Source organism: Sander vitreus, chromosome 1 (assembly GCF_031162955.1).
Source record: "Sander vitreus isolate 19-12246 chromosome 1, sanVit1, whole genome shotgun sequence".
Taxonomy (NCBI): domain Eukaryota; kingdom Metazoa; phylum Chordata; class Actinopteri; order Perciformes; family Percidae; genus Sander; species Sander vitreus.
The window spans coordinates 27,522,126-27,545,737 of record NC_135855.1 but is presented as its reverse complement, the minus strand read 5'-3'; the positions used below and the strand labels follow the sequence as shown (position 1 = coordinate 27,545,737).

The 23,612-nt window shown below is 41.9% G+C and overlaps 2 protein-coding genes across 2 annotated transcripts; both read left to right on the top strand.

The window, feature by feature from the left end:
• Positions 1–26: 26 nt before the first annotated feature.
• On the top strand, positions 27–13,282 carry abcb10 (ATP-binding cassette, sub-family B (MDR/TAP), member 10). Its single transcript, XM_078251138.1, has 14 exons — positions 27–978; positions 1,750–1,956; positions 2,499–2,701; positions 3,855–3,989; positions 4,696–4,842; positions 6,993–7,128; positions 7,238–7,333; positions 7,898–8,107; positions 8,235–8,314; positions 8,977–9,157; positions 9,718–9,761; positions 10,404–10,438; positions 10,680–10,738; positions 10,858–13,282. Exons 1-14 carry the CDS (start codon positions 528–530, stop codon positions 11,049–11,051), a joined length of 2,178 nt encoding a protein of 725 aa, XP_078107264.1. The 5' UTR covers positions 27–527; the 3' UTR covers positions 11,052–13,282.
• Positions 11,016–22,786, top strand: acta1b (actin alpha 1, skeletal muscle b). The gene is made up of 8 exons (XM_078251152.1): positions 11,016–11,099; positions 19,699–19,828; positions 20,108–20,117; positions 20,372–20,696; positions 21,094–21,255; positions 21,668–21,859; positions 21,972–22,153; positions 22,307–22,786. Exons 1-8 carry the CDS (start codon positions 11,075–11,077, stop codon positions 22,448–22,450), a joined length of 1,170 nt encoding a protein of 389 aa, XP_078107278.1. The 5' UTR covers positions 11,016–11,074; the 3' UTR covers positions 22,451–22,786.
• The last annotated feature ends 826 nt before the right edge of the window (positions 22,787–23,612 follow it).

Sequence of the window (23,612 nt, the reverse complement as noted above, 5' to 3'; positions counted from 1 at the left end):
AGTTTGCTATACCGTCAGCCATTGGATTCATTTGTCGAGGAGGAGGAGGAGGAATCGTATGTAAATGAACCAAACCAGGGTCACCTTTCTTGTTTCTACACTTTTAGAATATTCCCAGGCTGTTAAGGTGCAATTCTCAGAGTGGATTAGGTGTTTGTCGATCTTCGGCAGCTTGTGTTTCCACTTCTCGCGCCTGCCAACCAAATATTCAGCGACAGATGACAGTGACAGGCAGGGTGTTGTTAGCTGTTCAGTGATAAGAGATAAACTGTGTTAAGGCGGCTGTCAGGCGCAGATAAAACGGACAATAACGGTCTAAACTCGGCAATGTAGCGGCAAGAAGCTCTACAACTGCTCGGCTATGGATACGGTGCTTTGACCTACCGGGCTATGGGACTAATGTTTGTCTGAGTGGACTGACTCAACAAGAAACACCTCGACACCATCGTTTGCTGAATCTGACTGACCACTAAGGAACAACAATATTTCTTTTAACTTGAGCTATTATCAACAATTCAACTCGGACGATGCGGCTTTTAATTCGCATGTCAAGGTGCTCACATGGAGTGCATTTGTCCAAACTCAAGCTACCACAGCCGAGGATGCTGTGGCTGGATCACCGTTTGACTCTCTCCGCTGCCTTCCGGAGGAAGAGACCGTCGACCGGGGTCAAGTCATCAGTCCATCCGACAACTGCCTTCCCTTTCTGCTCACCCAGGCCCTACATGTCTGTCCTGTCCTGCAGCCCACTTAGGGGTCTTTCCATACTCTGTTCACACACACCGACAGGCCGAGCACGGACAGTCACACACACACCTGTTGCCTTTGCCAGCTCTTCAGCCGCTTCTACACCTACACCAGCCGGACCAGCGAAGACTCAGACGGACACGGACAGTGATCAAACACCGACCACGGTTCCCCTGGAGGATGTTAAAAGGATTTTGCAACTTGCTCACCCGGAGAGATGGAGACTGGCAGGTAAACTGTGTGCATACTGAAAGCCCCCTTATTTACCTGCCCTCATGCCTCACCATATCTATGACAAAAGGTCTATCCACCCACAACACATCTCCAATAGTGACTCTACTCTTTATGGTCTAGTGTTTTGATGTATCCCTGATGAGAGAATAACAAAAGGTGTCAAAATGTTAAATTAAGATGTTTTTTTCCCATTGTAGGAAAAAGAAAAGGCAATGTTTTTGTCTGATGAATGCTGCATATACTGTAGTCAGTCCAATATGCAGTGTTTAGATAGTATCTAATTCTCCTTTACTGTATGTGTGATCTTGCGCCTCGCCTAAATATAGGAGGGAATGTGAACACACACCTTCCTGCAGCATCATTTTCCATTATCACACAGGAGGAAAATATTTCTCAATATTTCTGCTTGTTCAAGCTAGTCTCGTATATTACAGCAGTTATTTTATGTTAGGGAAGTTCAAAACCACAGCAGTAGTAAGGGACACTCATATGTGTCGTCAGTGGCTGTGAGTTGCACCTCTGTTGGAGACAGGTTCTACCAGATTGGAAACTTGTATTACCTGGCAAAGGCTGCTCTGCAACTCTCAGCTGTTTTATTATGTTAATTTGGAAAGCTATTTTTAAAACACTGTTCAGGTTTTGCTGGATAACCCCTTTTAAAACATGAAGTGAAAGCATCCTTTGTTGAATTGTAGCCTTTGGTTTTGCTTTCTACAATTATTTGTTTAAATAAAATGTATGTGTTTTTCTTTGTTGTATCCACATCAGCTGCTTTAGGCTTCCTAACTGTCTCCAGTGCAGTAACCATGTCAGCTCCATTCTTCCTGGGTAAAGTGATCGACACCATTTACACCACTGGAACAGACACAGAGACAATGGCAGCCTCCCTGACATCATTATGTATCATGCTGACCGGAGTGTTCCTGTGTGGTGGGGCAGCCAATGCTGCCAGAGTCTACCTCATGCAGACTTCAGGTGAGAGGAAGAAACAAAGGCACAAATTCACACACATGATCACTTCCCAGTCCATACAACAGTTCACTGATGTCTGCATTAATGAGCAGATTGTGAGGAATCTATGTACCTCTCCTCCAGGTCTTCATTTTTGCTTTAGTGTGCATTAAAGTACTGTGTGTTGAATATAAAGCTAGAGCCAGGAGATGGTTAGTTTAGCTTAGCATACATACTGGAATAAGGGGAAACAGCCAGCCTGGCTCAGTCCAAAGTTTAAAATAATACACACACCAGCACCTCTAAAACGCACTGATTAACATTATCTATCTTGTTTGTTTAATCTGTACACAAGCAGAAAAATGTTGTGGCTGTAATTATTTATTAACTGCCAACAGTACTTTTTTTTATTTTTTATTGAATGGCTTGGATGATTAATGACTTACCAAAGATGGAATTGATTCATTTTGTGATTAATAACTAATCAATGAATCAAGTGACTGTCTCAGTGCAACAGTCTCCTGTCTCTATCCTCCTCACCTATTTCTTTTCTCTTCTCGCTTCAGGCCAACAGATTGTTCGTAATCTCCGTGCCGCCCTCTTCTCCTCCATCCTCAGACAGGAAGTGGCATTTTTTGATAAGAATAGGACCGGCGAGCTTATCAACCGCCTCTCTGCTGACACCACCGTGGTGGGCCACTCGATCACTGACAACCTGTCAGACGGGCTGAGAGCCGTCGCCCAGGCAGCTGTTGGTGTCAGTATGATGGTGAGTATGTCCCTCAGAGTGGTCCGCTGTGGTTGGTCAGCATAGGTTTGCATGAGGAACCAGCAGGTATCCTTTATAATATATTTATGTTGTGAAATAAATGTGTTAGATATTTTATTACTGATTTGTCTGAAATACTTTTAGATGTAACACTATTATTGCAAACTAAGGGCAGTCATTTAACAACAGAGTAAGGTGTGTGCGTGAACAGTGTTGTTCAGTATGAGGAAGTTGTTTTTCTTGCTGTCTTTTGTTTGCATCATCCTATTCTGACTATAGGACTGTTGGGAAACAGGTTTCCAAATAATAATAATAATAACTAAGTTCAATATAAAGAATAGGTGTGTGCGTGTGTGTGTGTGTGTGTGTGTGTGTGTGTGTGTGTGTGTGTGTGTGTGTGTGTGTGTGTGTGTGTGTGTGTGTGTGTGTGTACAGTATTGACCAACAGCCGGCTAAACTGATAGTAATTGCTGATCTATTGACCTAAATGACCCTCATCTGACCACATTCTGACACCAGTTTTATTAGATTCAGATTAGATTAGCTTCAACTTTATTGTCATTGTGCAGAGTACAAGTAAAAAGACAGCGAAATGCAGTTTGCCTCTAACCAGAAGTGCAGAAAAGTGCAATGTGATATACAATGTAGAGACAGGTGGTGCATAGGCAGGACAAGAAATATATTGCAGTGTTATAAGAGCAGAATAAATATGGCTATGTAATATGAACAATGTATGAACAACATGTACAGATATGTGCAATGTAGTAGCAGTGACATTATGTCACAACATAATGTGTACCTTTCTGTGTGGATAAGACATTTGTTGACCAACGGGTCCATTAACTTCCTCCATTAACTGTATTTTCCCAAACAGAAAATCGTTAAACACAACACATGCTTATGACAAACAATTTGTCCTTATAATAAATTCAAATGATTTCCTGGTTTAAGGAACGTTCAAGGAAATGAATGGACATAATTGCTGTAATTACGGATTAGGGCCATTTAGTGTGAACTTTATTCTGTCTCTCTCCTCTACATCCACCCTCCCTCCCTCTCCTTTCTTTTCTACCCTTTTATTTCCATTAACTGCTTTTCTTTCTTCTCTCTCTCTCTCTCTCTCTCTCTCCCTCCCTCCCTCCCCCCCTTCTAGTTCTATGTCTCCCCCAGTCTTGCAGGCTTTGTGTTGCTGATTGTTCCTCCTGTGGCCGGTCTTGCTATAGTCTATGGCAGATACCTTCGCTCCATCTCCAAATGCACACAGGATGCACTTGCACAAGCCACACAGGTACAGTGAACAGAAACACACAGATCAAAATTAAAAAGTTGGTAGAAGTAGGGTTGGGCATCGTTTGGATTTTAACGATTCTGATTCCAATTCCGATTCTTCCTTTCGATTCCGGTTCTTGACGATTCTCGATTCTGATTCTTTGAGGGGTGGAGTTGAAACGGGTCACATGCCTATTTTCACAAATAAGAGGAAAGTTTTATTTTGAGTCAATGGTGGTTTGCAGTTTTACTGCTTTTTCAACGTAAAATAAAGCCACACTAGAGCGCTGCTTACTGTGCTCCAAGGCTGCAACACAACAAGCGCCTGGCCGCTACGGAAACCAAAACTTGCACATATTAAATTGGGAAGCGATGATCGGATTTGAAACCAAATCCTCTAAACGATTCCAAACGATTCCAAGTAGGAATCGGTTCTCGATGCCCAACCCTAGTTAGAAGTGGCCAAGATGTTCAGCAGCAGGAATTAATAAAACATTATTTAAGGTTGTGGTAATTAAAAAAAATGAAAGCTGCGACCAAATATGATTGCAAATTTGTTGTGTCAATAAGCCCAGTGTCTTTACCTTTTATATGTGTATATCTGATATAAATGCTGCACTGCCTGTGGTGGCTTAATTATATTTCAGATAGAGTCAATTTGCTATGTTGATTATCTGATTTCCAATAGATAAAGTTGTAATAAAAAGACTTGCATGTGTGTGTAGTTGGCAGAGGAGCGTATCAGCAACATGCGGACGGTCAGGGCTTTTGGTAAAGAGCTGTCAGAGGTCAGCACATACACACAGAAGACAGACCTGGTCCTCAGCTTGGCCAGGAAGGAGGCTGTTCTACGAGCTGGCTTCTTTGGAGTGGTAAGTGTTTGTGTGTTTGTGTGATTGTGTGTGTGTTTCCTGTCAGTGAAGCCAACCAAATCCACAGTTAGGAAATCAACTATTGCAGAGAGGCTTCTCCTTTTTTTGCCCCAGTATTTCAGGTCACAAAACCACAGAACCTGACATATCTGTATAGGACAGATGTTTCACCATAAAAAAGTATTATCCAATCCTCCGGTCAGAGAATACCTAAACCCATCTGTGTGCTTTAAAAGGTTAAGACAGTGTTGAAACAATTCAACACAACTTTGCTTCCAGCTCTCAAAACAGGTTATTCTCTTCATATCTTTAAGGTATACTTACAGTTGCAGAATTTGTCATTGGTGTGCAAACACACACCAAACAAACTAGCTGTTTAAACACGGGGGAGGGGTTGCGGTTCGGTCTCATCGCTGCTTTTTGCTGATGATGTGGTCCCGATGGTGTCATCAGTCCGTGACCTTCAGCACTCACTGGATCGGTTCGCAGCCGAGTGTGAAGCGGCTGGGATGAGGATCAGCACCTCTAAATCTGAGCATGGTTCTCAGCAGGAAACCGAGGGAGTCAGCGCCTACCCCGGGTAGGGAATGAGTCCTTACGCCAAGTGAAAGAGTTCAAGTACTTCAGGGTCTTGTTCGCGAGTGAGTGACTCCTGACAATGGATCAGGAGTTGGGCCGGAGTTGCAGGGGGCGGTGTTGCATTCACTTTACCACACCAAAAAGATCTACCCGTCAATTTTCGTTCCTACCCTCACCTATGGTCATGAAGGCTGGGTCATGACCGACAGAACTAGATCACAGGTATAAGCGTCCAAAATGGGATTTCCTCAGGAGGGTGGCTGGTGTCTCCCTTAGCGATAGGGTGAGAAGCTCAGTCATCCATGAGAAACTCGGAGTAGAGGCGCTGCTCCTTTGCGTCGAGCTGAGGTGGCTCGGGCATCTGGTAAGATGCCCCCTGGGCGCCTCCGTAGGGAGGTGTTCCAGACACGTCAAGTTGGTAGAAGGCCTCAGGGAAGACCCAGAACTGTGTGGCGAGATTATATCTCCACCCTGGCCTGGGAACACCTCGAGATCCCCCAGTCAGAGCTGGTTAATGTGGCTCGGGAAATCTATTTACCTGTTAATCAGACTATAAGAGAGTGAATGTAAGCTAGAGAGTCAATAAAGACAGGAAGCGGTGTTAGCGAAGACAAAGCTGTGAATGATAGGAATAAAAAGTTTTTTTTATTATTGTTTCATGCCGATTACATTCTAAAGCACAAATAAACACACACGCACACCTCTGCACAACCCTGCAGAAAGGTGTTACATTGCCATAATTTGTGTGAATGCAAAGCTTCATCCTGTGCCTGTATATGTGCATGTGTTGGTGAAATAAATGTCACAGCCAAACACACAGCAATGTGAACGGGCCGCACACCTTGGGATCTGTTATAGCCCATAAACGTCCTGAACACAGCCAAATAAGAAGAAAAGAGAAAATACAAAATACTGGCAGAGGGCAGCGTATCTGCAGATACACCACCCCACACTTCTACGACGATACTTCTATGATTACTTTTGTATTGGTCTATACATTCTTTTTTAGGAAAATACTTATACTTAACCCTTGAACCCTTATGTATGCATTTCCCATATGTTAAGTTGCTTAACATAAATATAATGCAGTGCAATTCATCAGCACCACAAACTACAGCCTTCAAAATAACCATAACATTGAATCAACGCCTATCTAAAACTGTGTCAACAACAACCATATACTTTATTATAAGGTATTATTTATTGTAGTGCTTCTGTATTGGATTAGATTTAGCTAGGTGGCTATAAATATACTGGAAACTCGAAACACTAGATGAAAAATAAGTCCCAAATATTTGTAAATAGTGTAATTATCCCTGCATATCCTACCCCCAAACTGTTTCTCTGATTGAAATGTATTAGGTAAATAATATTGTCCACGCTGAGCGAACTGTAATTCAGATATCAAGAGAGAGCCCAGTTAACTTATCCAGCAGGTTCCCAAATGGGCTGTAATCAGTATAATCAGTGCTGTTTTATGGAGTAGCAGTGATGCCACATGTTGCAGTAATCAAATAACCAAGGGTGTGTGTTTGTGTGTTTGTGTGTGTTTGTGGTCATGTGTCTTTCAGACTGGTCTCAGTGGTAACATGATGATCCTGTCAGTGCTGTACAAAGGAGGGCTTCTGATGGCCAGCCAGCACATGACTGTGGGAGAGCTCTCATCGTTCCTCATGTACACCTTCTGGGTGGGCATCAGTATTGCAGGTAAGGTGTACTTTCCTATTAAATGAATCTCCTTAATCTGTATTGTTTACATCCTACGTACTGTGTGTGTGATGGCTTTTGGCTCAGTGTTTTACTGTTTGATGTGTAGGTCTGAGTTCATTTTACTCTGAGCTGATGAAGGGTTTTGGAGCAGGAGCCAGAATTTGGGAGCTGCTGGACAGAAAACCTGAGTTTCCTCTAAATGGTCAGCAGACACTCACACACGCACGCACTACACCAATGAGTACCCACTTTGTCCTGTAAACCCATCATTAAGTTCTTGGAATTATTGATATGTCCAGAAAACAAAAGGTTTTTAATAGAATTGTTTCAGAATGGTAAATAAGTATTGTTTCTTAGATCTTTACTGCTATAGAAAAGTGCACGACAGGGAATTTCACATATATAGTCTCAATCTTCTCTCTGTGTAACTAGATGTTACTTCTACGCTAGATGGTAATTCACTGTCAGACATTATATCTGTAACTATATATAACCGATTTTGAAAGACTCACTGCTTGCTTGAAAATATTGCAGATTTTTATTTGTTATTGCAAAACAGAGGTCAGCAGATGTAAAACAGCCCAGTCAGTAAATAAACACAATGTATAATTTACATTTTAAGTTAAATAATCTAGTTCTGTTTTTGCTCTAAATTTCCTTGTTCATTTATTTTATATCTTCTCATTTACTGTAATAAACCAATCCTGCAAGTTAAACATAAGTAATGGTTCTATCTTTGTGTTCGTCTTCCTCTGCTCCTCCACAGATGGCCTCAAGCTTCCTTCAGACCAGCTGAAGGGTCGGTTGGAGTTCTCTGATATCTCCTTTGCCTACCCGACCCGTAAGGAGGCTCCTATTTTCCAGAACCTCAGTCTGCTGGTCCCAGCTGGTACCATCATGGCTGTGGTGGGACCCAGTGGCTCTGGAAAATCAACCCTTGTCTCACTGCTCCTCAGGCTGTACGACACTGATGCTGGTGAGAGCGAGTTCATTCTGTCTAATGAGTAATAAGACACTCTCAGAAATCTGATGATGGCAACCTTAAGAGTACAAGCCTCTGTCAGATGGCTGTTTAACCTCTGAGAATCACCCAATTTCTCCAGGTATCATCACCATAGATGGTCATGACATCAGAGATCTGAATCCCTTTTGGCTCAGGAGTCACATTGGAACTGTCAGCCAGGTAATTAATGAATCTTTAAAGAACAATTCCGGCGCAAAATGAACCTAGGGGTTAATAACACACGTGTGACGAGTCGACCATTCTCTGGGATATGTTTTCATGCTAATCGAATGTGACCAGTTTTAGCCCAAACCGCTAATTAGCTTATAACGCTAGTCGTCGGGCACGGTTAAAGTAAAAAGAAATCGCTATTTCTACACTACTAACACAGGCTCAAAATAGCCCCACACTTCCATGGTAGCATAATGAGGGTCCCTACATGTAAACCGAAGCATTGAGAACTTTGTAAGCGTACAGACAGTTTATGAAAAAGATAGTTTATGAAGACAGTACTGTACATGTATACGGGAGGGCGGCATCTTGGGAAAACGGTCACGACCAGTCGAACGACGAACGGCGTGCTTGAGCTATGTTACTGGTTACTGGTTGAAACTGTCTGAAACTGTCTGTACACTTACCAAGTTCTCAATGCTCAGTGTTATTAACCCCTACGTTCATTTTGCGCCAGATTTGTCCCTTAACCTGTTCTTATACAACAGATCTCACAGCACACACATCATCTGAGCAGACAAACATGCATTCTGTACATTTCCATTAACTGTAAGTGGCCAAAAAATATTGAGAGCCCTTGAGTGAAGCTTGTCTTCTCACCTCTCTCCCAGGAGCCCGTGCTGTTTTCTTGCTCTATAAGAGATAATATAGCATACGGTGCAGTGGACCCGGACACTGTGACCACAGAGGACATCTACAGGGCAGCCAGAGTGGCCAACGCCTTTAATTTCATCCAGGCTTTTCCTAAGGGCTTTGACACCATAGTGGGGGAGAAGGGAGTGCTGTTGTCAGGTGAGAAACGGAGGCAGAGACACCACAGAGTTATCATCTACTTCACTGTGGATGCAAGAAAGCAGTCGGCATGGTTGATAATACTAAGGATGATGTTTGTTTTATATGAGCCGTTGACACATTTTCATCTGGTATTTACTTTCACATGGTTATAAATATATGTTCAGTGTTGGGAAGGCTGCTCATTTTTTCTTTTTAAGAATTATTTAAACTCAATAATGCATTCATATAAACATTCATATGTTATACTTAGTTTGCTGTGTTTTATATATAAAAAAGTAAGAAAATATTGAAGACATTTATTTTAGTTCTTCATTAAATTGTTTTACATTTTAGAAAGACAACACTGCTTACTGTTTCCAAGTCTCAAGTATTTGTATTCATATTTTGTCACATAGCAGAGTTATGGTCAGTTATTATTTTTTTGCTATTCAGAACATGAAAAGCTTTTAAAAACCACTCTTTTAACTATCATGGCTCCGTGCATACAGCAGACACAGAGGGCCTATTTAGACGTAGCCTTTATGTGTGTACATGGTTAACTTGTGTTTGTTTCTCAGGTGGTCAGAAGCAGAGGATAGCAATAGCCAGAGCTCTGCTCAAAGTGAGTACAACAACTTGGTCATTTTACTGTTTACCCACATCAGGAGAAAGCACAACTCTGGTAATAACTAGGGGTGCACCGATCCGATATTAAGATCAGATATCAGTCCCGATATTGACAAAATAGCTGGATCAGGGATCGGAAAAATTAACAGATCCACGGGCTGATCCAGTTTTGTTAGTTTTTTTCCCTGGAAGAGTTGAATGTACAAATAAATAATTCAATACATTACATCTATGTTATTTTGTCTTAGTTAGGAAAGTAATGTTTAGTTAGGAAAGTCTGGTGCCTTTAGTCTCTTCCACATGGTGGAAGGAAGGTGGAAGGTATACGGTGTATTATTAATTCAACAACGGTATCGGATCGGTATTGACAGATACACAAAGTCCAGGCATCGGTATCGGGACTGAAAAAGTCAGATCGTTGCATCCCTAGTAATAACCACCTGCACTGCATGCCATTTGTTATCCATTAACCAGGACTGCCTTTTCCAGTCATTGCTCACAGACAGTGTCTAAACATTATATTCACTGAACCACAAAAATAACTTTAAAATGTCAAGTTGAGCCAGGATTTTCTCAGCTTTCCTTTTTTTTCTGTAAAACCTACACAATCAACACTATTTGTGTTCTCTCTCCACAGAATCCTAAGATTCTGCTGTTAGACGAAGCTACCAGGTGAGAAATACTGATACTAAAGAGTTGTTGTTGAAATCCGCTAACAAAACTTCTTTACCTACAATACTTTCACTATCTTTATCATTTCTGGCTTTATTTACTCATCTGCAAAGCACTGTGGATATGTTTGAAACTTATGATGATGATAATAGCCTTCAGAAACAGTTTTTTATTGTGCTGGTTAGAGTCGCATCTTAGGTTATATTGTTGAAGGAAATCCTAAACAACAATGTTTCCTTAGTGCATTGGATGCTGAGAATGAATTCTTGGTCCAGGAGGCCTTGGAGCGTCTGATGGAAGGTAGGTCTTTTCTGTCTCTCCCATTCAACATTTTCAGAATAAAGCTTCAGCTCTGCTTCTACGGGTGCACTTTGTTTCTCTTGACTTATTATTCCCTGCCCCTTTCACCCATTCCACAGGGAGGACCGTCGTGATCATCGCTCACCGTCTGTCCACCATCCAGAATGCGAACGCAGTTGCTGTGCTGGACCAGCAGCGTATAGCTGAGTGTGGCCAGCACACAGAGCTGCTAGGCAACAGGCAAGGACTGTTCAGAAAACTGATGGAGAAACAGGCGTTTCTGCAAGACGAACAGAAACGGGCACTTCGCTGAGAGGACAGGGACAGGAGGAGTGGATGAGGAAGAGGGAGAAACCAGGAGGTGAGATCAATTCCTGGGGAAAAGTGGCTTTGCTCTAGAAGGGGTCAGGGCAAAGGGGGGGAAAAAGATATTGCCTGGAATTAATAGAGATTGATAAAAGCTGAAGGAAAGCAGAACTTCATCTGTAAGGACTACAGATACACTAGAAAGAGGAGAACGGAAAACCACTGAGAAACATTAAAGGGGTTTCTTAAATGCTGGAGGTGTTTTTTCACTGCTGAAAGGACTATTTGGCACCACGTGAAGAGCCCTTTGGAAAGGAAACAGACAGCGTAATCCACAGTGAAGACCTAAGAACTGAAACATAGGTCAGAGAGCTCCTAGAGGTGCTTTATTTTGAAAATATCTAATTCTACACTAAAAGACAAGGTCTGAATGAGAGTGAAAAGGATACATAATATATCATAAATCCTTGTCACTACCATAGTTTTCAGGGAAAGCCAAAATCCCCGTTTTAAATAGGTTAACGTAACCGTATGAATCTGGTGGAAATGACTTTCTTTCACTCCTATGAGACACTGTAGTCTGTTATCACTTGATGCTTTTTATAACCTAACCAAACCAAAAACAGTCCAGTATCATGTATACAGAACTGCTAAAAGTGTATTTATGTCGACATATTATGGATTTTTAAAACTTGAAGTTTACGTGTAGAGCCTTTTACAGTCATTTTGGGTTTAAACACGCCAAATGAAGCAGCTATTTGTGTTGTTGTAAAACAGGACTGAACACTATAAGGACATGAAGTTAATGTATGCCCATCTACCATGAAAAATATTAGTCATTGTCCACCGCTGAGGTGCTACACATCTAAAAACATGATTTCTCTCATCAAGGATTTGGTCTCAGTTGATCACATTTACATTGGGATGGGTTTGCCAATGTGTTTATTTTCAGTTAGTTTTTCTTTCTCCGGGTTTAAGTGACAGCCCTGAAACTGCTCAACTTTAACATCTTTTATATGTCAAACAAAATAAAGTGACTTGGGAAAGTTGATTGAGGCCTGCTAAACAGCCTTTTTTTCTGGTAGATGTTCTGCTGCTCTCGGGGAGGAAGGGTACAGGAGACATGTCATCAAAGTCAGCTGGTGTGTGTCATGATCTCACCCCCCCCCCCCCTTAACAATTATCCCATTGTCTAAAATCACTAATCCTTTCATTTTTTAGCTTGTTTTGTAATCCTAGTCAGTGCCAACTTTCTTGGTCTAATCTAATAACGGGTGGGGGAAAAAAACCGAAACCAACATTACAACTTAAAACATGTTAGTGTACAGCATTTCTGACTGTATACTGTTGACCACTGTGTCTACCAGTTTGTGACGTGATCGTCTCTTCCATGCTCTGTTCATTGGTCGGTGTGTACAGGGTGTGCGCTTGGCCAGCGTTAAATTCTATGTAAACAGGTGTACATGTATACGTACAAGTACATGTTAGCCAGATAAATATTATAGTTGGCTTAGAGGGCCTGACTAAGAAGTAAGGATTCTTCTCAGAAAATATTTGCCTGGTAAATGCCCACTTCACTGCTCAGAGGGAGTCTGGAGCGGAGTTTTAACACCAGAAATGCAAATGCCCTTAGTTTGAATTCCCCACCGCTCTAAAGGGACTGTAGATTGGATTGTTTCTAGAATTGCTTGTGACTACAACTAGTTGTCCGATGAGAAGGTCTAAGCAACATTGCTTTGCAGCACAGGATATATAGAAATATTTCCAAATGATCACATATTATTTAAGTCAGTCTCTGTACTATAACAAAACTATATTTAAAACTATATTTCCCATATTTGTATTGTCTATTAGTGTGTATTAATAAATTATTGATTGCCTTGGACCTTGTTTCCGAACATCACATGTCCAGAGACTTGTGTTGTGGTTCCTGTGGAAGTAAGTTGGTAATATTACCAAAACCCTGCCCATTCAAATTAAATAGAAATAATTCATGTTTTGTTAATAAATCACCTCACCACACGCTGTAAAGTAAACACTGACGGTGCTCGTAAGTTTGCCAAATAATGATACATCCATGTCTTTTAACAGATCACAGAAGACTGCAGGGTTGTTGTTTTTTAAACTTGTATAAGTTATAAATAATATCGCCTGAATGATGTATGATAGATTTTTTATTATTTTTGTGTTTGCTAAATTATTATATGAAAAAGTAATTAAAGTAAGATGTTAATAGTTTTTATTTGTGGGAAGACTTATTTATGTCTGTTTGTTTGTTAAGTCTGTTTAGGCTCATACAGTGTACACTAGTATTACATTGGAACATATTTAAAAACATTTAATATCTTTTCTTTTTTTTTATAAGTGAAGATAACATTGTATTACATTGTTTCATGGTGTTGGGTATAGCCATAGGATATTTTATTTCTTAAAAAAGGTTATTTTTGCCTTCATCATTCCCCTACAGAGCCACTAAAATGATGGGATAAGGAGACACGCTTACATCCCATCACTGTAGATGAAGATTATATTTCATAGCTTGTACCAGATCACATTTTCTCATTCAACATACTGACATTTTCATAAAATATTCACTTCAAAACACTTTTTGTCTCAAAACGGCGTTTCCATGCAGTATGTCAGGCTGTCAGTAGGTGGCGCTGATGCTTCATGCTTTGAGCTACAGCCAGGCTCAGTGTGTTCAAGTGTTCACTGCTCAGGTTGGTGGGATCAATGTTCATTCAATCCATCATACCAAAATAAAACTTCTTGGTAGTGATGTGAGGAATGTGTATTCAGCTGTTGGTAGGTTGTGTTGACAGTGCAGTGAGCTTCTCATGCAACTAGACTCTTCACATTGTCCCATCTGCTGGCACATAGACGGGTCATGGCAAAGCAGTAAATGAATGCAATTGATCAGGGTTGGGTCAGATTACTTTGAAATGTAATCCTTTACTGACTACAAATTACATGGACATTTTGTAATCAGTAACGTAATCAGTTGGAGAACCCAAAACATGTAATGTAATCTGATTACTTTAGGATTACTCTTAGATCACTTCAATAAATATGCACCTTAAGTAAAAGACACAATCAATGAATTCTCATTTTATTTTTTCTCTTTAATATTTCATTACATCTAAGAAATATTTTTGCTCTCATTAAAGCATTCCTGTGTGAACTAACTAAAAACGTTATATTTATTACTAAGTACTTTCTTTACTCTGAACATATCCGTTTCTCAGTACATATCCTCATATCAATCTGTTTAACTCTTTTCTCACATCATATTGAATGTTTAAAACTAAAAACATTCCTAAAACATTTTTCTATCTTTTACATAGTTATCATGACAAAGTTGCATTGTTTGCATGATAAAATGTAATCAGGTAATCCTCAACAATGTAACTGTAATCTGATTACACATTTTTTTTATTGCAATCTGGTCTGATTATAGTTACTTGATTTTTGTAATCTGATTATGTAATCCATTACTACCCAACGCTGCATTTGATTGATTTATCATCCCTTGTAAGTGTTTGTTGCTCTTTTGGGGCAGGTTGAGAGTCTATCAAGATAAGTTGAGTATGTGTCAATCAACCTATTTAGATATTTAAATCATCAGCTGTATGTTTGATGTGTTCTAAAAGTGATTTAAAAGCAGTACAGGCACAAGAGGCAAAGCCATGCTGTAAAATACAACTGAAATATATCTTGTGAATTATGCTCTCCCTTTAGACATGTTCATGGGTGTTCATTCTTGACCTTAGGTGGCCGTATATGATAAGAAGAATCTAAGTTTTAAGCCTTTGATTTTAGATTATTTTCACCATATTCCTTTGGACAGTGTAATCTCTCTGTGATCAGTAACTAATATCTCTTTTCTTAAAGTATCGTTCTACTTAAAACTAAACAGTGGGTCGACCCTTCCAGTCGGGGCAGCAGTTGTTCTGCAGAGGACAGCTCAGCTGGCTCGTGCAGCTCACCAGGTGCTGCTCAGTCCTGCATGGGTTTCCAATTCCAGCTCCATGTGCTGCAGCTCCCCCGGCTTTTCTCTGTATCTACCCCGGGCTATTTGAGGAATTACAGGAACTAAGGTTCGGATCCTTTTTTGGCCTTACACAACAAAATATGATCATCCTTGCTTGTCACTTGAAAAAAACATCACACAAAGCTTTATTTGTTCATAAGATAATAAAATAAGTCCATTAAGACTTAAAAAAAGAAGGCGGAGTCCTTAGCAGCGGCCCGGGTTTGAGTCCGACCTGTGGCCCTTTGCTGCGTGTCATCCCCCAATCTCTCTCCCACCCCTCTCCCCCTTTCCTGTCATTCTCCAGCTTGTCGATGATATAAAGGTAATAAAATATTATATAATAAAAAAAATTGTATATAAATGACCGGGTATAAGAGACATCCCACCACTTTTCTATGAAAAAGAGAGCCCAACATTCTCACTGATCAGAGGTCATGCTCACAGCTCTGCCTCTCTGTAGTGAAATACTGCCCACCTCTTGTTATTCCTCTCAGCAGCAGAATCCCTTCTACTACACATTACATTTAAATGGCTTTTTAACTTTAGGAGATATTTGGATTGTGTTTGGACAGGTTTCAGGAGAGGATCAGGAGTCTTGCTTACCCTCATCAGGAGCATTAGAATGCAGTGCACACTCAGCAAGGAACTGACTTGTGACTGCAGTACAGGCTAAACAGGAAGAAGAATGTGTCCTGACACTTCATGGGATCAAATCACACCAGTTGTACTTGTTGTATATGTCCACATTTTTACAAGTCTGTCTCAAAACAAAAAATGTTTAAATGTACATTTGGACACCTGACTATTGTTTTAAGACAAACTTGAAAAAATATATCCCTAAAGCACCTTTACCTGTCAAATTACAATATCCTCAATATCAGCGGTATCAGTATGCTCAGACTTTCCTGAGATAGTACCACAATAGAAAACTAATCTCCAAAATCTCCGACAAGCCTCCCGTCTGTGCTGTACTGTACATGCACCACAGAAGCCTCAGTCGTTGAGCACACTGCCACACTTAAAAAGGTAGGAGACTTGTGTACAGCAAGTGTATTGGTTCCAGCGATTGAATGCCGAGCCTTGTGCTATTCTTACACTTTCTCTGTCACTCTGACCCTCTGTGCCCATGAGAGAGACAGCGCGAGTGTGGTGACTGAAATAAAAATCTAACTGAGCAGGTAGCAAGGTAGACGACTGAGCATGCTTTTACAAACAAAAAAAACATCCATTTGTCTATACCTGTCCACTAATTTACTGGCTAAAATAAACACTATACGAAAAGAGAAAAAAAGGGTACTTCTAAAAGCACTAATATAAAAAAAAATATGCTCCTTGTCCAAAGTCTCTTCTTCAGCTGGCTCGATACATATGTTCTGACAAACTAAACTCATCTTTTCTGCCACCTGCTGCACACACCCTTCACCTCCCTCTTTCTCCTCCTCTTCCCCAAGTAGACTTTCCAGGAGACGTCCTGGACTCTCCTCCCGCTCGGCCCCTCCGACCTCCCCTCCACTACCCTCCCCTCCCCTCCGACCTCCCCTCCCCTCCCCACTGTCTTTCACTCCCTGACAACTGCCAGCCCCTTTACATTTTAGGTGTTTCACAGGCCCTCGGATCTGAAATGGTTCACAACAAGTGCATAAAAGTAGCTCTACCTTGCTCTGCAGCCCCCTCCCACAACACACACATGCACGCAGGCATGCACGCACGCACAGAAACAGCATTCCCTGAAGACTTGCAGGGCCAATTAAGGCGACTTTAAATGATTGAACTTTACTAATTAAAATAAGTATCGGACCAATAATAATGCTTACCATTAACTTTTCTCTTCCACTTGACCCTTACCATAAATCGGTGTTTACACTATATGTTATATCCAAACACTTGCAAACCATACTGAAGCTTTCTGTTGCTGCTATAAAGAGAATCCAGGTCATGAAAGGTTACATGTTAACATTTCTCTTCTCCCACATGAATCCAGCTTTAGGTTATGATTTGAGAGCAGAATAATAAGTCATGCATTTGTACCAACAATTATGACCTGCACTTATTTATTCATACTTCTATAATTGCTTTCCCTCTTTTAGAATATCTAATTTTTTTTTTGACAAAAAAGTTGTGGATCTCTTGTTATGTACATGAAGTTCCAGAGATACTAATCTACATTGATTTGATCTTGTTTTATATTTAGTGTCAACACATGGCAACATTAGCTGCTGTTGGCAAGGAATCCCCAGTTGTTCCCAGGTGTCATTAGAGTTGTTTCTCTTAGGTGCCTCTGCTCCTTCAATTTACCAAATCTTTCACAATCTAAACACATCTTTAAATATATTTATGTTTTTTTACTCTACACTTCTCCCTGTCATTCCTTACTTCCTTTGAGTTTATTATAAGCTCCTTGGCATCTCCTCTTCCACTCCTTCTGATGCCTCATGCCACAACACACAGAAACATACATGTGCATGCATGGACACACACACACACACACACACACACACACACACACACACACACACACACACACACACACACACACACACACACACACTAGCCCCCCTCCTTCAGCAGAGTTATAATTAATCCAACTGCTCCTGTGACAGAGCAGAGTAACTCCTGCAGATACAGTTTCAGCTGTTGGCTGTTCCAGGGGTTCTCTCCTTATTTATTCAATAAGACTCTGACATACGTGTGAATATCAGGCCATGTGGTCTGCAGAACAGTACGGTTTGATTTAAACCAATTGTTAATGTGTCTTAGGTGTGCAAGTGTTGCATAATTAAGAAAAGGGAGTCCAGTTTGCAATATTGCATATATAGTGTTTTTACCATAGCATGTACATTCATATAAGGCTGAAGACTGAGACAAATATACTTACAATGTATGAATGCAAAAAGGCCTCCAGTTTTTTACTCATTACTCCATATTGGGCTCAACTTTATGCAAGCTGGAGTCAATCAGCCTGCAGCATTTAATGCAATAATTACAAATAGTCTATTTAAAATGTTATGACTGAAATGGTATGATTGGAATGATGAAGCAGCACTTATTTAACCATTTACACACCAAATATGCATCCTCAGCTTTTTTTCAAATTATTTTCTGCTATCTTGTGAATTGAACTCTTGATTGGCGCTTTCAGGCTACAGCACCGTTTCTGGTCGACCTGTCAGTCAGTAGTTTGGGTCCTGGCTCTCACTGTGGTCTAAATCTGTTCAGATGAGGACAGCATTTTCCCATTTTAAGGCTGGATGAGGCCTACTTGACACAAATCTATAACCCTGGTTGGTAGCAACTGGCGTCTCCCCTAGAAAACCCCCACTGAACCACGGGCACCTTATACGGACCTCGAGGTGGGCTCGCGAGGCTCGATGGGAGGTCAAAGCGACAGTTCCATATATGGCGCGCGCTCTCTCCCCGTCGGGGGCGCGCAGCGTCAGACCGGACCCTCTCCTCAAACCTAATGGATGGAGCCCCCTCTTTCCCTGCGCGAGGCGCGCCTCCTTGCTGCACCCCCACCTACTCCTCACCCTCGGCCTGTCAGCATCCTAATATGGTAGAGGGCAGGGATAGGGGGGCAGTGCTGAGGTTTGTGAATGGTGGAGGTTGGGTATATAAGGTGGACGGGCAGCAGAGAGGATTGTAGCTGGTTCAGCAACAGCATTGGTTGGGTCTTTCTCTCAAAGCCGCAGACACCCTCCTAAGGTAAGACCCTGCTAGGACTCCTGAAGCCACACATCCAGGTTGGGGCACCAGACCTAGACAAGGCCTAGAACAACACTGGAGCAGAACTACCGGAGAGGAACTTAGGCAGGACTTCCAGGGACAGGACGCCTAGGACCAGATACTACTGGAGGCACAACTCCACTGGAGGATAGGCTAGACTGTAGGATAGGCCTGATGCTGAAGGAGAAGGAAAAGATTCGTCAATAGTTGTAAACAGTAGGCTGAGAGGCATCATAGAAATACAGTGCTGGACAGGAGAAGCTCTTATCTGAACTTTCAGGTCTGGAAATTATGGATAGATAAATTGATTGATAGATAGATAGATAAAGTAGACTGATTGACTGACTTCAGCATCTTAATAGGTGTAACACTGAATCCTGAAAAGGTGCTGATGCAGCAAGAGCAAACCTTCAAACCATTTAAAAAGTATGAATATATTTTACCTGAGAAGGGTTAATCATCACCCTTATCAGAGAATGCTTTGTAGATTTACCTGAATTTTAGTACACCTTAGATCTTTGCTTTTGCTTAAGGAAAATTTAGAATAATATAGGCCTGGAGAACAGATAATTAGTCGAGATTCATGAAATTCAGATTCATAGCTGAAGGAAAACAGTAGTGTAGTTCTATTCTGTTCAGTTTTGATGTGATTGTATAGGTTTGTACAGGCGTATACGCCATGCGTAATGGCCTGGTGTCAGTGTGCCATGGAAACGTTTAGCTCAAGGCATATGCTGATAATGATCATGCTCTAGTAAAGTGAGCTTGCAGGAAACAAAAGGGTGAACAAAAGTTTTAGTAAGAGAGTCATTTCTGTCACTCACATGGCGTTTTTTTTATCGCCATGTGGATTTGATTTAGTGGGCTGAGCTCTTTTTCTTCCCCTCCTCTCTTACAGAAGCCAACATGTGTGACGACGAGGAAACTACCGCCCTTGTGTGCGACAACGGTTCCGGTCTTGTAAAGGCTGGCTTCGCCGGAGACGATGCCCCCAGGGCCGTCTTCCCCTCCATCGTTGGCCGTCCCCCGTCACCAGGTAAACAGCAGAGAAAATCTCCACACAACAATAGGACAGACTAACTGCTACTGAGTGTAGGTTATGAAGAAGAAAAAAGTCACAAATATTGTGCAGAGAAATACATTTCAGTTTACAGTAATTTTTACAAACAAAAAGTTGTAGGCCTACAGTCATACACTATTTTGGCAGAAAAAATCCTACTGGAGTGAATAACATATTTAACTGAGATTTTATTATTTTAGTGTTAAAATGTAGTGTGCAAAATGTTTTTGCAGTTATAAAATATTAGCCATGTAAATGTGACTCATTTTACCACCAGCAATGTGGCCTATGATTCTTTGAGACTAAATTAGTCACAGATGAACTGACTGTCACACATTTGCTATCTGTCTGTCTCTGTGACCCACGCCGTTATTTGGCACATTTACGCAATGGTCAACATGCCTTTTGCATCACACAGTAAATACTTTAATCAAGCCAGAAGAAGGTCATACCTCTGTTTGGATTATTTGACGTAACCTTTCCATTATCTTGCCCTCTCCTCCCCCTTTAGGGTGTCATGGTCGGTATGGGTCAGAAGGACTCCTACGTCGGCGACGAGGCCCAGAGCAAGAGGGGTATCCTGACTCTGAAGTACCCCATCGAGCACGGTATCATCACTAACTGGGACGACATGGAGAAGATCTGGCACCACACCTTCTACAACGAGCTGAGAGTTGCCCCCGAGGAGCACCCCACCCTGCTCACTGAAGCTCCCCTGAACCCCAAGGCCAACAGAGAGAAGATGACCCAGATCATGTTTGAGACCTTCAACGTCCCCGCCATGTATGTGGCCATCCAGGCTGTCCTGTCCCTGTACGCTTCCGGCCGTACCACCGGTAAGACTGACAACAACCAACAGCGGCTACTCATCACACAAACGCAGCTTCCTGAACATACATAATACAAAGACACAGACGCATTATTTTTCCAAATATAATGTAATTGACAAATATAACTGATATAATTATATAAAAATTGCAACACATAATATGAATTAAACCATTAATGCGCCAATTTCCCATTGTGTCCATTTTGCGCACAACCTTTACGCACAGTCGACAAGCTAGTCTGGGACTGTTTATGCTCTTTTTGGTCCTTGACATACACATTCACCGTGTACTTGTACATCTTCCTTCAATCGCCCACATTTGCCATAGTTTACGCACAAAACTGGAATGTTTGAGGACTTTTGTCGCCCGGACTTTACTAAACTCCCGCCTTGCCTCTCTCCAGGTATTGTGCTGGATGCTGGTGATGGTGTGACCCACAACGTCCCAGTCTATGAGGGTTACGCCCTGCCCCACGCCATCATGCGTCTGGACCTGGCTGGTCGCGATCTGACCGACTACCTGATGAAGATCCTGACTGAGCGTGGCTACTCCTTCGTGACCACCGGTGAGGAACTTGGCCTACAACAATAACAAAGCATCTGAAAGAAAGACGCAGCCCATAGTCCGGCTTTTAGGCAGATATAGACATAAAGTAGAATCTAGATGAATATCACAAGTTCATATTTTATTTTACCAGTTTTTGAACAGTTTGCTGTACATAACAATTTAATCTGACCAGCAACAACAACAAAAAAGAAAAATTAGGCATACTATTTTAAATTATTAAAATGTATTAACAGACACAGAGAAAAGTAATGTAGCTGTGTGTTCAAGAAAAGCAAACAATTATTTTTCAGCTTCAGACATTTCTGTAACTTTCGTAGTTCAGCCCACTTAATTAGTTAAGTTACGCGCATGGTGTCCGTCTCCGCGATGTGTCACTCTGGACAAAATCTCATCAACTTGTCCCCCCACAGCTGAGCGTGAGATCGTGCGCGACATCAAGGAGAAGCTTTGCTATGTGGCTCTGGACTTCGAGAATGAGATGGCTACCGCTGCCTCCTCCTCCTCCCTGGAGAAGAGCTACGAGCTTCCCGACGGTCAGGTCATCACCATCGGAAACGAGAGGTTCCGTTGCCCCGAGACCCTCTTCCAGCCTTCCTTCATTGGTACGTCAGCTAATCCTTCATTTTCTCTCATTACGAAACAGCACTGGAGATATTGTGCAAAACTAGGTACCCCACCCCCTCCTCTTAACACTTGTCTCTCTCACCTGACCAGGTATGGAGTCTGCTGGTATTCATGAGACTGCCTACAACAGCATCATGAAGTGCGACATTGACATCCGTAAGGATCTGTACGCCAACAATGTGCTCTCCGGTGGTACCACCATGTACCCTGGTATTGCTGACCGTATGCAGAAGGAGATCACTGCTCTGGCCCCCAGCACCATGAAGATCAAGGTACGCTATGACAACAAAACAATTACAATGTAGCCTATCCCCAAACTTAAATATTTTACCATACATTGATAATTACGGACAGGGATCTACTGAACAAATGATGAAGTATTGGCACTTATACTGATCCTTTTTGTCTCCCTCCCTCTCCTCCAGATCATTGCCCCTCCCGAGAGGAAGTACTCCGTCTGGATCGGTGGCTCTATCCTGGCTTCCCTGTCTACCTTCCAGCAGATGTGGATCTCCAAGCAGGAGTACGACGAGGCAGGCCCCAGCATTGTCCACAGGAAGTGCTTCTAAATTCTCCATCTTCGTCTCCAGCTTCTCCATCATTTACACCACCAGCTATCTGGAGATCAAGCGACAAGGAGAATCAACATATGCGGCACTGCAACACTCTGCTGTCAATGGACTTTCTGTCTGCGCTGTTGACATATGCATTTTTATTATCATTTTAAAATGTGCATATATTGTAGCTGTTTGTTGTCTGTGTTGCACGGAGAAAGGCTGTGAATCCACCACTGAACCATGCATCCACCCAAAAAACCTTTAATAAAAAAAATAAGAACAACATGTTGCCCAACACATGTGAATGTAAGTGTATATACATATTGATAATTTATTAAAGTCCATTATTTGGTATGTTTGACCCTGACCTTGTTTTTCTATTAGAAAAGGTAGTGGAAGAGGGTGAAAAACCTAAGTTTTGGGGGACATTCCAAAAGAAATACTAGAATATGGACAATTTCAAGCATAAAGGTATAATTCGAAAATTAATATGCCAACCATAATCTTAAAATGCAATATGAAGTAATCCCAACAAGTTATTGGGGGATAATTAACCAAATCAAGCCCGGGAGAGACTTAATTGATTCAGCAATTAAGCATACGATTATGACACACACTATAGGCTAATACACCAATCAGCTGATCAGGTGCCAGGGGAAGTTAGGCTGTTGGGATCATAGTTGGATGGGTGAGAGAGAGGGAGACAGGATGTCTCTCTCTGTCCCATCAGCCACTGCTGCTGGGGGCTGCTTGGTGACAGAGGTAGTGAAAGACGACGCCTGAAAGATCCGACAGTCAGAGTTTGACTTTCCAGGAATGTGCCTGGGCAGCAGCAGCAGCTCCGCATAGACTGAGCAGATCAGTAGCATGGGACACCCGACACCCGGCTCTGAATCCCGTTGAGCTGCCTGCCTGCCCTGTCCATACGCGCAGCCCCGGCCCCCAGACCATCTTTAGGCAAAACCAGACCCCGTGTACAGTGACCTCCGTAGCCCTACCTTATATGCATAGAAGCTCATCAGGTTATGTGGGTGTGGGGTGTGGGGTGTGGGTCTGGGCTAAAAGCACAATGGTGTGTGCTGGGTGCGGCAGGCGCGCACCACCCTGGGCCCACATAATTTAGGCTACATCACCCCATTGACCTATCATGTAGCCTAGTTCTCTTTGACTCCCA